Genomic DNA, 14485 nt, shown 5'->3' on the forward strand with positions numbered 1-14485 from the left:
GGAGTGAGAGGTCTTGGACATGGTTGGTGCCCTCGGGTCAGGTGCAGAACGGCTGTAGGGTAAGAGGTCCAGACCTAATAAGGAAACGATGGAGTTTGGTATTTAACGATTGAAGTGCCTTCAAGGATCCTTTATCTGGAGTTGGGAAATAGAGCAGGATGTTATCATGGAGTTATGATGTGTTTATGGTTATGCTCTTTTATCAGGAAAAAGGTGTGTTTAATAAATGGCTGCTGTGGCCTTTACACCAAAATTCATGTGTGGTCTCTTATTGGGGTTTGGGGGGTGTAAGGTCGTAGATAGCGGAAGCATCAAACATACCTTAAGTCATGTGATGGTGGGGAACTCTACATTTCTGTACAACAATGTCACCCAGATGTCCATCTTCGCCTCTAAAATGAATGACATCATGAAAATAGTCTTCCTAACCTTGTCAATTTTCTGTTTTTGCATCTTCCTCTACTTTATGGTGGTTTTGATGATTGTCTACTTCACCACTCCTCATGTACGAGACAATGCCCGCTACATTCTCTTCGCTCATATGCTCATTAACGACACTTTGTACCTCATCGTGACACTCTTCCTCTCATTGGCACATCAGTTTATCTTCTATAATAAAGTGTCCATATGTTATTTTATTCTTACCCTAGCAACCACCACTTTTAGGGTCACACCATACAACTTGGCGGCCATGGCTTTCGAGCGATACATAGCAATTTGTTTTCCTCTTAGACATGCAATTCTATGTACTGCCAAACGGACATATTCCGTCATAATGGTGATGTGGTTTGTTGGTCTACTCCCAGGTGTAGCAGATTTTGTTGTCCTCATCCATTCTGTTGAAAAAGTTTTTTTCTCCAAACATGTCTTATGCAAACAAGAAAGGCTCATATTCCAGCCTGTGCAGAACATTTTAAGATCCTCCACCTACGTTGGTTGTCTTTTTCTGGTGGCTCTTGTCATACTGTTCACCTACATCAAGGTTATGTTGATCGCTCGAAAAAGTGGTTCTGGTAAATCTTCTGCCTCCAGGGCTGGTAGGACCCTTATACTTCACACGTTTCAACTCATGTTATGCATGATGTCACTAACCTCTTCAGTCACTGAGTCATATAAGGGAGATTACATTACCATCTTGATCATGGCCAACTTTTTGTTTTTCATGTGTTTGCCAAGGCTCCTCAGCCCTCTTATCTATGGTATAAGAGATGAAGTGTTCAGTAAATGCATCAAAAAGATATATTCCACACAAGTCTTCAACCCTAAATCTTATACCCTAAGGCTTAAATGTTCTCCAGTTCCTTCAACCGTCAATTGTTGTCCATGGCCTCGTAAATGTTAACAAATCTAACAAGGTTGACATCAGAGTCATGTGTTTTAGCACACAGATAAAACGAAGATATAATTATTAATGTCTTTGGTTAAATTTATGTAGACATTTTTGTTTCTGTCCCATGTTAAATGTGCAATAAAATCCCTGAAACATTGAACTTTTTTTTTATAATTTTTTTTTTTTTTTTTTACAAAACTAGTATGGGAAGACTTAGAAGAATCAGCTCATCAATCATGGGAAGCACCTCAAGCTCGTTTGGTAGCAAAGGCAAACTTTGCAAATCGTGCCCCCATACCACAGTATCCACAAGACATGACCCAAGGTGTATAAGTCCCATTTCCCCCAATTGCATGCCAGCCAAAGTGCCCCAGATACAGTTCCTCAATAAAAGTACAACTCACCCCTAAGAGCATTAGTGGGTACCCCCATAAGAGTGTTAACCACAGTGCAACCATAATTGTCATGCCAAGTACCCACATGCCAGTTACAGCTCGACCAAGGATACCACCCGAAGAAATTATGTGGATCCCTCCTGGCTGTCACGATGGGTGCGAGGACCCACTGGGCCGTACCGCCGTAGCGGGATAGCAGCCGGCCAACAGGATACCAAGTCAAAGTCTATAGTTCGAATAAGGGTACCTGTGGTAACTTCAGACAGTAGCAAAGGTAGACTTGGATGGGACCTTGGCAGCAAGCAAACACCAGGCAAGGTGTAACACGTAAGGCGTAGTATATGGCACAACACAACTCCAACTCTCAATGGCACAGAAACAAGGTAGCATGGGATACAGGATAAAGGTAGCAGGTACAGGTACACTGGGAACTGAAAAACACTAAGGGACCATTTGCAAAGACTAACACGGGTAAACACAACAAAGCTCAGGCAATGAAGGAAGGGGCAGGGCACTTCTTATAGTCCAGGGTGATCATGAGCTAGTTTGATATGCAATTCAGGTGCACACGCTAGCCCTTTAAGGCCGGGCACGAGCGTGTGCGCACACCCTACGGTACACAGCAGAGTGAAGTGGAGCCAGTCCGGGAGAGAAACCTCTTCACGAGGGTAGGAGCATTGAGGTTATCCTCTGGCTCCCAGGACCTCTCTTCTGGACCAAACCCCCTCCAATCCACCAAATAAAAAGTTCTTCCTCCTAATCTCTTGGTGTCCAAGATCTCCTTAACCTCAAATGTATTCGATGAACCGCTGGGGCAACTGCAGGACTAGGAATCTTGGTGTAGTGGTTCAGGACCACAGGCTTCAGGAGTGGAGCTGGGGAACTTGAGGGTAGGAGGCAGCCAAAGCTTGTAGGAGACTGGTTTGATTTGTTGCAAGATCTCGAAGAGTCTGAGGAACCTGGGAGCAAACTTGTATGATGGCACCCTCAGCCGGATATTTCTAGAGGACAGCCAGACCTTGGTACCTGGAAGAAACTGGGGAGTTTCTCTTCTCCTTGTGTCTGCCTATCTGTGGGCACCTCGGATGTAAAGGACACCAGGAGACGAATTTGTGGGTGTTGGCCGTAGACGATTAAGAATGGTGTAGTTCGAGTGGACTCGCTTGTATGGTTATTATACGAGAACTCGGCCAAGGAAGAAGCTGCACCATCATCATGCTGTCTGGAGATGAAGTGTCGCAGGTAGTTCTCCATGATCTGATTGATCCTCTCGACTTGACCATTGGACTGGGGATGGTAGGCAGAGAAAAAGTCCAACTTTACATTGAGGAGTTTACAGAGGGCTCTCCAGAACTTTGAGATGAACTGAACCCCCCCGATCAGACACGATATGCCGAGGTAAGCCGTGCAGGCGGAAGATGTGTTGGATGAAGAGGTTGGCCAGTCGAGAAGCAGAAGGCGGACCGGTCAGTGGAACGAATTGAGCCATCTTCGAAAATCGGTCCACCACCACCCAGACCATACTGCATCCTGCAGAGGGAGGCAGGTCCGTAACAAAGTCCATTGCTATATGCTGCCAGGGAGCATTGGTCACAGGCAGCGGCTGGAGCAGGCCAGCAGGTTTGGAGTGAGCAACCTTGTTAGCCGCGCCAACCGTGCAGGACGAAACAAAGTCCATGATGTCTTTGGGCAGTGTGGGCTACCAGAAATGATGGGCAATCAGGTCTCAGGTCTTACGGGCACCCGCGTGACCTGCCAGTCTGGGCTGTGTCCCCAGTGGAGGATTCTCCCGCTGTCTGCCAGGCATACAAAAGTCCTCCCCGGAGGGACGTCGCTAACTTGCAGAGGTTTGACAGAGATAATGCAGGATGGATCAATAATATTTTGTGGAAACTCCATGAAGTCCTCTTTCTCGAACGACCTGGATAAGGCATCGGCCCTCCCATTCTTGTTGGCTGGGCATTAGTGGAGCTCAAACTGGAACTGGGCAAAGAACAGCAACCACCTGGATTGACGTTGGTTCAGCCGTTGGGCCTTCTGGAGATAGGTGAGGTTCTTGTGGTCACTAAATATCAGGATGGGATTGTCAGGGAAACCCCTACCCGCCTGGTTCAAGTGGTCAGTGGTAGGTTGCTAGGCAAGACTCAGGGATAAAGTAATAATATTTTTAGGGGGGACTGTCAGGGATCATTACCATGTATATGGTTTGCAAAAATATTATCCTCGCATATATGTATGTATATATCAGTATATTACACAAAGAACTGGAATCTAACAAAATGGAGAATATATCAGGGGCACGCCTATGGAGACACCACCCCTGGAATGCAAGAGGAGTGTACAGAAGAACTTACAGCTGAGGAGCCAATGGGGCTTAAGCACGTCCCACATCTCTAGGGAGGAGTTTTGTGTTTCTTTTCTTTGTTCAATAAAAAGTTTCAGTTCACTTCCTACTTGACTGAGGGAAAGATGTCTACCAACACTTGTCTGTCTGGTGTACTTTTTTCCATGCATGCTTTCAGTTTTCAATTTACAGAGGTGGTTATTCGGTGTGAGATAACAGGGGAAAAGGAAGTTTTACCCTGTCAGGATGAGCTGCACCCTCTAGTAGATGTCTCCACTCTTCCATAGCCAACTTGGTGGCCAGTAACTCCCGATCCCCAATCGAGTAGTTGCGCTCTCCGGAAGAGAAAAGTTTAGAGTAATAGCCACATACCACTCCCTTGCCTTTGGGACCTCACTGGAACAGAAGTGCGCCAGCACCAATTGAGGAGGCGTCCACCTCCAACGAAAACTGTCAAGATACATCAGGATGATGTAAGGTACAGGCTGACGTGAAGGCTTTCTTCAGGCTATTAAATGCGGATTCAGCCTCTGGAGTCCATACCTTGGCGTTCATGTCTTTCTTGGTGAGGGTAGAGATAGGAGCTGTCAGTGAGGAGAAGCTTGGGATAAACTGCCGGTAGAAATTGGCGAATCCCAAGAAATGCTGTATGGACCTTGACTTAAGGACGTGGCCATTCCAGGACGGCCTTTACTTTCTACGGATCCATCTTGAGACCTTGGTCTGAGATTATGTAGCCCAGGAAGGGTAGAAAATTCCTCTCAAACATGCACTTCTCCAGCTTGGCGTACAGGTGATTCTCCCTCAATTGCAGCAGAACTTGATGGACATGTCTCTGATGAGTCGTCGGGTCTGGGAAAAAAATTAAGGTGTCATCGAGATAGACCACAACACAAACATAGAGGAGATCTCGGAAGATGTGATTGACGAATTCTTGGAAGACCGCGGGAGCGTTACACAGGCCGAAGGGCATCATCAGATATTCATAGTGCCTGTCCCAGGTGTTAAATGCCGTCTTTCATTCGTGACCCCGGCGAATCCGGATTAGGTTGTAAGCCCCACGCAGGTCTAGTTTAGAAAACATCTTGGCTCCTCGTATGCGGTCAAAAAGTTCAGAAATCAGTAGCAACGGATATATCTTTTTTCGACCGTGATCTAGGTAAGACCCCAGTAGTCGATGCAGGGTCACATAGATTCGTCCGTCTTTTTGACGAAGAAGAACCCGGCCCCGGCCGGGGAGGAGGACTTTCATATGAAACCCCTCTCCAAACTCTCCTTAATATAGGCTGACATAGACTGAGTCTCTGGCAAGGAGAGGGAGTATACCCTACCACAGGGAAGGGACGCATCAGGAACCAGCTCGATAGGGCAGTCATACGCCAGGTGTGGGGGCAGCGTCTCCACCTCCTTCTTGCTGAAGACATCCGAGAACAGAGAATAATGAGAAGGCAATCCTGCCCATGACTGAGGCCAAGGAGGCTGGGCTGGATGGATCTGCCCCAGGCAGCGGTTGAGGCACTTGGGACCCCACTGGAGAACCTCTCCGAAATTCCAGTCCAGAACTGGGGCATGTAGTCGGAGCCAGGGCAGGCCCAGCAGCACAGGGTTGATGGCCTTGGGTAGAACAATAAACGAGATGAGCTCAGAATGAAGGGCTCCCACTTGGAGCCCCAGCAGTTTGGTCACAGCTACAATCGGGTCTGGCAGAGGTAGTCCATTCACCGAGGCGACGATCAATAGCCTCTCCAGGGAGGTTGTGGAAAACTGGAGGAGATCCACTAGGTCTTTGTGGATAAAACTGGCTGCGGACCCAGAGTCCAGATAGGCAGAGACCCGGTGGGTCTTCTCGCCGGATATTATAGTCACAGTGATGGACAGTTTAGAAGAGAGTTCTCTATCCAGCGCTGTGTCGCCTAGGGTTTTCTCCCCAACCAAGCCTAGACGATGAAGTTTTTTGGCTTCTGAGGACACAGACACATGACATGGCCTCTGAGGCCGCAATACAGACAAAGTCCCGAAGTGCGTCTGCTCTGTTTCTCCTGAACGGATAACTTAAGCCGGTCCACCTGCATAGGCTCCTCAGGTGGGCAACCTGGTGAGGGCAACAGGGACTGCTGGAAAGTGGGGGCCAGCCTAGGGAGTCTTCTCTCCCGACAAATCTCTTGGGATCGTTCCCGGAACCTCATATCAACTCGGGTGGCAAGTAAAATGAGGTCGTCCAGGGTAGATGGCAGATCACGAGCGGCCAGTTCGTCCTTGATCTCGGACGACAGTTCTTGCCAGAATGTAGCGACCAGGGCTTCGTTGTTCCAGGACAGCTCACCCGCCAGGGTACGGAGCTGAATGGCATACTCGCTCACGAAGGTGTCTTCCTGGCAAAGGTTCAGCAAGGAGGCAGCTGCCGACGAGACTCATCCAGGCTCCTCAAACAAGTGCGAAATGTCCGTAGGAACCCCTGGAAGTCACGGGTCTCTAGTCCTTGTCATTCCCAGATCGGGTTCGCCCATGCTAGGGCCTTACCAGTGAGCAGAGAAATAATGAAGGCGATCCTGGCGCCATCAGACGGGAACGCTCTGGCATGTAGAGAGATGTGGATCTGGCACTGATTGAGGAATCCCCTGCAGGTACTTGCATCTCCGTTGTAGTGAGGCAGTAAAGGTAGCGAGAATCGGGGATCAGCACTGGTATTGACAGGAGGTGTAGCGGGAGGGTCAGCTGGAACAGAAGCTGAGGAGGCTGCAGCACCCAGCCGCTGTGCAATGGAGTTCACTGCCAGGAGGAGTTGGTGCTGTTGTGAATGAAGGTCTCACAGATTTGCTTGCATGGCTTGAGATGTCGACATGGTCTTGGGCTGACTAGCGGAGTCCATAGCCTGAGCGTACTGTCACGATGGGTGTGTGGACCCACTGGGCCATACCATCGTAGCGGGATAGCAGCCAGCCAACAGGATACCAAGTCAAAGTCTATAGTTCCAATAAGGGTACCCGTGGTAACTTCAGACAGTAGAGATGGTAGGCTCGGATGGAACCTTGGCAGCAGGCAGATACCAGGTGAGGTGTAACACGGAAGGCATAGTATACGGCACAACGCGACTCCAAATCTCAATGGCACAGGAACAATGCAGCACGGGATACAGGATAAACGTAGCAGGTATGGGAACACTGGGAACTGGATAACACTAAGGGACCATTTGCAAAGACTAACATGGGTAAACAAAACAACGCTCGGGAAATGAAGGAAGGGGCAGGGCCCTTCTTATAGTCCAGGGTGATCATGGGCTAATTTGATATACAACTCAGGTGGGACATAGCAGAGTGAAGCGGAAGTGAGCGCTGGCGTCTTCTGAGGAGGAGATGCGGGCCAGCGCTCACTGATCTATGGCTGCGGCCATCGGGGGGTGAGTAATCCCGACGGTCCACGGCCATGTGTGTCACACAGGCCTTTCAATGCCCATGCCAGTAAACTGGGGCTGTCTGGGCCTGCTGTGCTAGAGGAGTGCCAGGTGAATGCCAGGGAGACTGGCAAGACAAAATGTATTGCAGTAGTCTGCATAGCAGATGCCTTTTCTCCCACTGACTCCATAGACGCCCTTAGGAAATGTTCATATGGCATTGAGAAAAAATGACGCGTAAACGTGTCAAATACGCTAGCGTTTTTGTGAAGCGCTTTCTCAAATGCATGGGTTTTTGGCGTGTTTTGGCATGCTTTTTGACACGTTTTGTGCTCGTCTTTTGGCGTGTATTAATTACTCCCATTGACTTTACGGGAACATTTGGCGAATTATCGGCACCCTTTACGCAACCTAGAATTTACATGACGCTTTTTTATTTTGCTACGCATAATTTAACTACGCTCGCGTAAAATAAACGCGTTCCATGCACTGGCGGCGCTTTCCCAGGAAAGTACTAGTGCTGCAAATAACAAAGCCTCATACAACTATGTCGACCTAAAAATAGAAAAGTCATGAAACACTGTCCTGTATTTACCCCAAGATGGCGCATAAAAACATGACTTGTCCCACAAAAACAAGGCCTCGCAGTAATATTATATAAGGAGACGTTTTGCATATTTCTCAATTACTTTTTTTAAATTCTCATTTACTTACGTAGATAAACTAGAAAAAATCAAGCAGGGGCTTCTCACAGTGCAGTATATTCAGACAAATTGTGTTGACAGACAAAAGAGAGCAGTAGCTGTTATGCTCACTTTTTATAGTTGTGCAAGAGGCACAACCACTACCCTGGCACAACCACTACCCTGGCACAGCTGCTACCCTGGCACAACCACTACCCTGGCACAGCCGCTACCCTGGCACAACCACTACCCTGGCAGAGCCGCTACCCTGGCACAACCACTACCCTGGCACAACCACTACCCTGGCACCTCACAATTGTTACTGCAGAGTCCGAGTGTTGGGTGGTGTCCCAAATACCCTATTTTACGATCCCCGCATTATTAATGGGTATAATGGGTCCCAGTTATGACTTTGACAATTCATAAAAGCAGTAAAAAGTGACCGCCAATACGTCTTTTCACTGCGCTGTATCAGAATAAAACAGCGCCGCCGGGAGCAGTTAAATTTCCCCACTCTCAGTTACCGGAGGTAGCTGAAGGCTTGGTGCAGCGCTGCTCAAGCAGATGGATCGAAATCTGCCCGTTTAGCTCCTTAGATGCGGCGCTCAATAGCGAGCGCTGCATCTGAGTGGTTTTGGAGGGAGGGGGCTCCCTCTCTCACCCCACTGACACCTCACAATGCGATCGCAGGGTGCCGGAGGCTTCTATGGCAGCCTGGGGACTAACAAAGGCCCCCAGGACTGCCTCTAATTAATGCCTGTTAGGCCATGCAAGAGTCATGGCCGAACAGATGGCTGTTGGTTTTACACTGACCTGCAATAATACACTGCAATACAGAAGTATTGCAGTGTATTATAAAAGTGATCAAATGATCGCACAGTAAAGTCCCCTAGTGAGACTAAAAATAAGTTAAAAAAAAGTTGAATAAAGTTTGTAATAAATAAATAAAAATCCCATGTAAAAAAAAAAGCCCTCATACAGCTGCATCGGCGGAAAAATAAAAAAGTTACATTTGAAAAAATGTGTTTTTACTGTGTAAAAGTTGTAAAACATAAAAAAAACAAATATATTTGGTATAGTCGCAATCGTAACCACCCACTGAATAAAGTTATTGAATAAACTGCGTAAATTTAGGACGCAAAAAAGTGTGGCAAATTTACTGGTTTTTTTTTCTATCCCCCCCCCATTCATCAATAAATTATATGTACCCCAAAATGGTGATATGCAAAAATACAACTTGTCCTGCAAAAGTCCTTATACAGCTATGTCGATGCAAACAAAAAAAAAGTTATAACTCTTTGAATGCGACCATGGGAAAAAGTTAAAAAATAGCTGGTCAGTGTAGAAAATACACAAAAAAGCATAAAATATTTATAACATAAAATAAATATCTGTCTGGATTAGGAGATCAAGCATGCTATACCCAGACCCCTTACCCCCTCCCCTACTATCTCACTATCCTATAGCCTCCATGCAGAACTCTGCTGACAATCACAATGTTTCCGCTGGGGTGGGACCTTCTGCAAAGAAGAATGAGTGATCTAAGTGGGGGTGGAGTATAATATAATTTAATCCCAAATGGGGGAAAGGTTAGAGCACAGCCCAACTATACTTCGGACAGAGCGGTACACTGATGCAGGCTAGTAATGACCACCACTGCTGACAGACTCAAAGATCCACATTAGTAGTAGCATGCCAAATGTCTGCCCTGCAGGAGATCCTCAGAGGTCGTCAGTAGGATATTAGTGTAGTTGTAATCCAAGGGTTTTCCTCTGATTCCGATTCTCATTGGTCAGTAATTTCTCATCACTGGTGGTATGGGGTGAGAGTTGAAGTTACTTCTGAGTCCCAGAATAGTCTCCTTTAAAAATGGCCGACATGGGCAAGAGAGGTACAATGACAGCAGACAGAATGCAGAGTCCGGTACAGCACCGGCCAGGGCAGGCGGCAGATGTTCACGGAAAGGCCACGGAGCGTCGTCACAGTTAACAGACAAGTGGCCATGGCAGGTGCCTGACGTTCACTCATGGTAAGCAGAGTCAGAGGTCAGAGCAGACGGCAGAGGGACGTCATGGTTAGCAGACAAGTGGTCAGGGCAGGTGACTGTCAGGAATGGTCAAAGTTTAGGCAAGAGGTCAATAACAGGTAGTCCAAATATAAAATAATACAGCAAGACATTGTAGAATCGAATTGGTCAGACACTGGTTGAAATATGGGAGGATCCGTTTTTATAACCAGGAAAGTTGGATAGAATTTGGCGCGCGCTAACCCTTAAAGGCAGGAAAAGTAAGTGCGCGTTCACAATAGGAGTCACAGAGGCCAGGCCAGGAGGTGAGCGTCTGCGGTGTGGGAGTCCGCCAGCAGTGGAGACAAGAGGAGAAGAGAGGAGCCGGTCAGGAGCTATAAGATGTCGGGAAATTGTAAATATACGTCAGTGGTGGTGATGATGAATTGAGCACTTTATGGCATTGTCATTTGATCTCTTCATGATGGTATTAGCTGAGTACTGTATGGCAGTATTATTTGGGCACTGTACTTATGTCACAATGCGGGGTGTGGACCCACTGGGCTGTACCGCGTAGCGGGATGGCAGCTGGCCAAACAGGTATAGTACAGAGTCTATAGTCCAGAGCGGGTACCTGAGGCAATGTAGACAGTAGCAAGGCAGGCTTGGCTGGGACTAGGCGGCAGGTAGACATCAGGCGTGGCGTAGCAGAACAGGCGTGGAATGCAGCACAACATGGCAACAGCTCAGCGCGGCACTAGATCTTGATAGCACGGGAACAGGATACAGGAACAGGGAATACTAGGAAACTGGAAGACACTAGGGGACTATTAGCAAGACAAACTTTGGGTAACGAACAACGCTCAGGCAAAGAACAAGACGGCAGGGCCCCTTTTATAGCCCAGTAGCATTCTAAGCTAGATTGCAGACTTCCTGCAATTATGCGCGCACTGGCCCTTTAAGTTCGTGCACGCGCGCACGCGCGTCCTCCGGAGACAGTCTCGATACCCGGAAGTGAGTGGCGGCACCTCAGAGGAGGATGACGCTGCATGGAACTCGGATGTCCATGGCCATGGCCGTCGAGGGGTAAGTCAGAACGACGGGCCATGGCTATAGACGTTACAACTTAAAAGTTTGTGAGTTTATGGTTCATATGTTGAGCGGTTTTGGGATGTGGTCCATGTGTGTTTCTCCTGGAGGGTCGGCCTTCCTGTGCTTCAGGTTGTCCTTTATATTTCTTACGACGACTGGGCCAAGAGGGGAGCTGAAGCACCAGAAAGCGGTCTACAGCATGGTTTCCTGAGGGCCAAGGTAGTGCCCAGAGTCAGAATCACAGGGTATGTGTACCCACTAGGCCACTCCATTGTAGCGGAGAGGAAGCTGGCCTAGTCACTGTCCATACAAACATCTATAGAAGTTCGTAATACACAGGTACCTGAATTAGTCAAGAGAGTGGCTGTGGCTTCAGCATGGATGGAGGTAGGTGCAGCAGGTTGCGCCAGACATGACGGAGAGTACTAGACGTGGCAGAAGACACTGGAAAGAGGCAGAAGACACTTGACGTGGCAAACGACATTGGACGTGGCAGAAGACACTGGACGTGGCTGAAGACACCGGACATGGCAAACGACAGCAGGTGCAGTAGGGCACGACTCCAACACTAAGAGGCTCAGAAACTAGAAAACCGCATGGGATACAGGATATGGGTAACAGGGCACGGGTAACAACTGGAACGAGAAAACACTAAGGGACCATTTGCAAGACAGACTTGGGATACTCTAACAACGCTCAGGCAAGGATTAGGCAGGGCCCTTCTTATAGTCCAGGAATCATGTGTAGTTGATGATGATGATTGTTTCATATGTACGCGCGCTGGCCCTTTAAGACCGGGCGCAAGCGTGTGCGCGCACCCTATGGGACACAACGACCCGGGGCGGAAGTGAGCGCTGGCGTCTCCTAGGAAGGAGATGCAAGCCAGCGCTCACTGATCTATGGCTGCGGGATGTGAGTAAACCCGACGGCCCGCAGCCATGAACGCTACAGTATCCCCCCTCTAACGCCCCCTCTTCTTGGGATCAGAGCAAGAGAGAAATTCCTTAATGACAGCAGGGGCACTGAGGTTCTCCTCCGGCTCCCAGGAACTCTCCTCAGTACCAAACCCTCTCCAGTCCACCAAATAGAAAGTCCTTCCTCCTACCCTTTTGCAGTCCAGGATCTCCCTCACCTCAAACACATCACAAGAACCACTGGGAACCGGAAGTCTTACTGTAGCGGTTCAGGACCACGGGTTTCACGGGGGACACATGAAAGGAGTTGGAAATTCTGAGGGTATGAGGCAACCGCATTTTATACGAGACTGGGTTTATCTGTTGCAGAATCTCAAAAGGACCGAGGAACCTGGGAGCAAACTTGTATGAAGGCACGTTCAAACGAATGTTCCGTGAGGACAGCCAGACTTTGGTACCTGGAAGATACTGAGGTGGGTCTCTTCTCTTTGTATCCGCTTTTGGTTTCATGTTATCGACTGCCAGCAAAATAGAGGACCGGGTCTGTTGCCAGATTTGCAGAAAGTCCCCAAATGCAGTGGGTACCTGAGATGTAGTCGACACAGGAAGAGGTACTCTAGGATGTTGACTCCACACAATGTAAAACATAGTGGTAGTGGTGGACTCACTTGTGTGGTTGTTATACGGGAACTCGGCCCATGGAAGAAGCTGTACCCAGTTATCATGCTGCAAGGAGATAAAGTGGCAGAGATAATTCTCCATGATCTGGTTGATCCTTTCGACTTGCCCATTGGGCTTGGGGTGATAGGCTGAGGAAAAGTCCAATCTCACATCCAGGAGTTTACAGAGGGCTCTCCAGAACTTTGAGGTAAATTGAACCACCCGATCTGACACAATGTGAAGGGGCAAGCCATGCAAGCGGAAGATGTACTGAATGAAGAGACTCGCCAGTCGGGGAGCAGATGGTAGGCCGGTCAGTGGGATAAAATGTGCCATCTTCTAGAACCGGTCCACCACCACCCAGACAGTGTTGCATCCTGCTGGGGGCGGAAGGTCTGTGACAAAGTCCATCGCAATGTGCTGCCAGGGGGCATTGGGTACAGGCAGAGGTTGGAGCAGGCCGGCAGGCCTGGAGTGTGTAACCTTGTTACAAGCACACACCGTGCAGGAAGAGACAAAGTCCACAACATCTTTGGGTAGCGTGGGCCACCAGAAGAGATGAGCAATCAGGTCCCAGGTCTTACGAACACCAGCGTGCCCAGCCAGTTTCGAGCTGTGTCCCCAGCGGAGAATTCTTCTCCTGTCTGCCAACCGAACAAAAGTCCTCCCCGGAGGGATATTTCTAACCTGCAAAGGATTGGCAGTGACAATGCAGGACGGGTCTATGATACTTTGAAGGGCCTCCACCGTGTCATCCGTCTCAAATGACCTGGACAGGGCATCGGCCCTCACATTCTTGTCAGCGGAACGGTACTGGAGCACGAATTGGAAATGGGTGATGAACAGCGACCACCTGGCTTGACGGGGATTTAGTCGTTAAGCGGACTGGCGATAGGTGAGGTTCTTGTGATTGGGGTAGATCAAGATGGGGTGAGCTGCACCCTCTAGAAGATATCTCCACTCCTCCAGAGCCAATTTGATGGCCAGTAGCTCCCGATCCCCAATAGAGTAATTGCGCTCTGCAGAAGAAAAAAGTCTTGAGTAATAGCAATATACTACTGCCCTTCCTTTGGAGCTACTCTGGAACAGAAGTGCACCTGCAGCAACAGAATAAGCGTCCACCTCCAATGAAAACTGCCGAGATACATCTGGATGATGGAGGATAGAGGCTGAAGTGAAGTCTTTCTTGAGGCTAACAAATGCGGACTCTGCCTCTGGAGTCCACACCTTGGCGTTCACACCATTCTTGGTAAGGGTAGAGATCGGAGCCATCAGAGATGAGAAGTTTGGAATAAACTGCTGGTAGAAATTGGCGAATCCCAGGAAACGCTGTATGGACCTCAGGACAGACTTTAGTTTATCAGGATCCATCTTGAGGCCTTGTGTCACGATACTGGTGTATTAAGCTGGGTCCTTTTAGCTGAAGAGCAAACATACAGATATAGCTGGTCGTCAGATGAAGCCGGGTTGGTACACAAACAGGTAGTCAGAGGAAGCCGGGTCGGTACACAAGCAGGTAGTCAGATGAAGCCGGGTCGGTACACAAGTATGTAGTCAGATGAAGCCGGGTCGGTACACAAGTAGGTAAATATTCCAACAGGAGCAAGTGCAAGGCAGCAGGGGCAGAGCAAACAGATACTCAAGCAAAGGCTAAATTCTGGAAGTACCTAT

The 14485-nt window shown here is 48.5% G+C and overlaps 1 protein-coding gene across 1 annotated transcript; it reads left to right on the plus strand.

Moving 5' to 3' along the window:
- Positions 1 to 334: 334 nt before the first annotated feature.
- LOC142740437 (odorant receptor 131-2-like) lies at positions 335 to 1342 on the plus strand. Its single transcript, XM_075849963.1, has one exon. The coding sequence runs from the start codon at positions 335 to 337 to the stop codon at positions 1340 to 1342; it is 1008 nt and encodes a 335-aa protein (XP_075706078.1).
- Positions 1343 to 14485: the final 13143 nt, after the last annotated feature.

The sequence above is a fragment of the Rhinoderma darwinii genome, chromosome 2 (genome assembly GCF_050947455.1).
Source record: "Rhinoderma darwinii isolate aRhiDar2 chromosome 2, aRhiDar2.hap1, whole genome shotgun sequence".
In the NCBI taxonomy this organism is placed as follows: domain Eukaryota; kingdom Metazoa; phylum Chordata; class Amphibia; order Anura; family Rhinodermatidae; genus Rhinoderma; species Rhinoderma darwinii.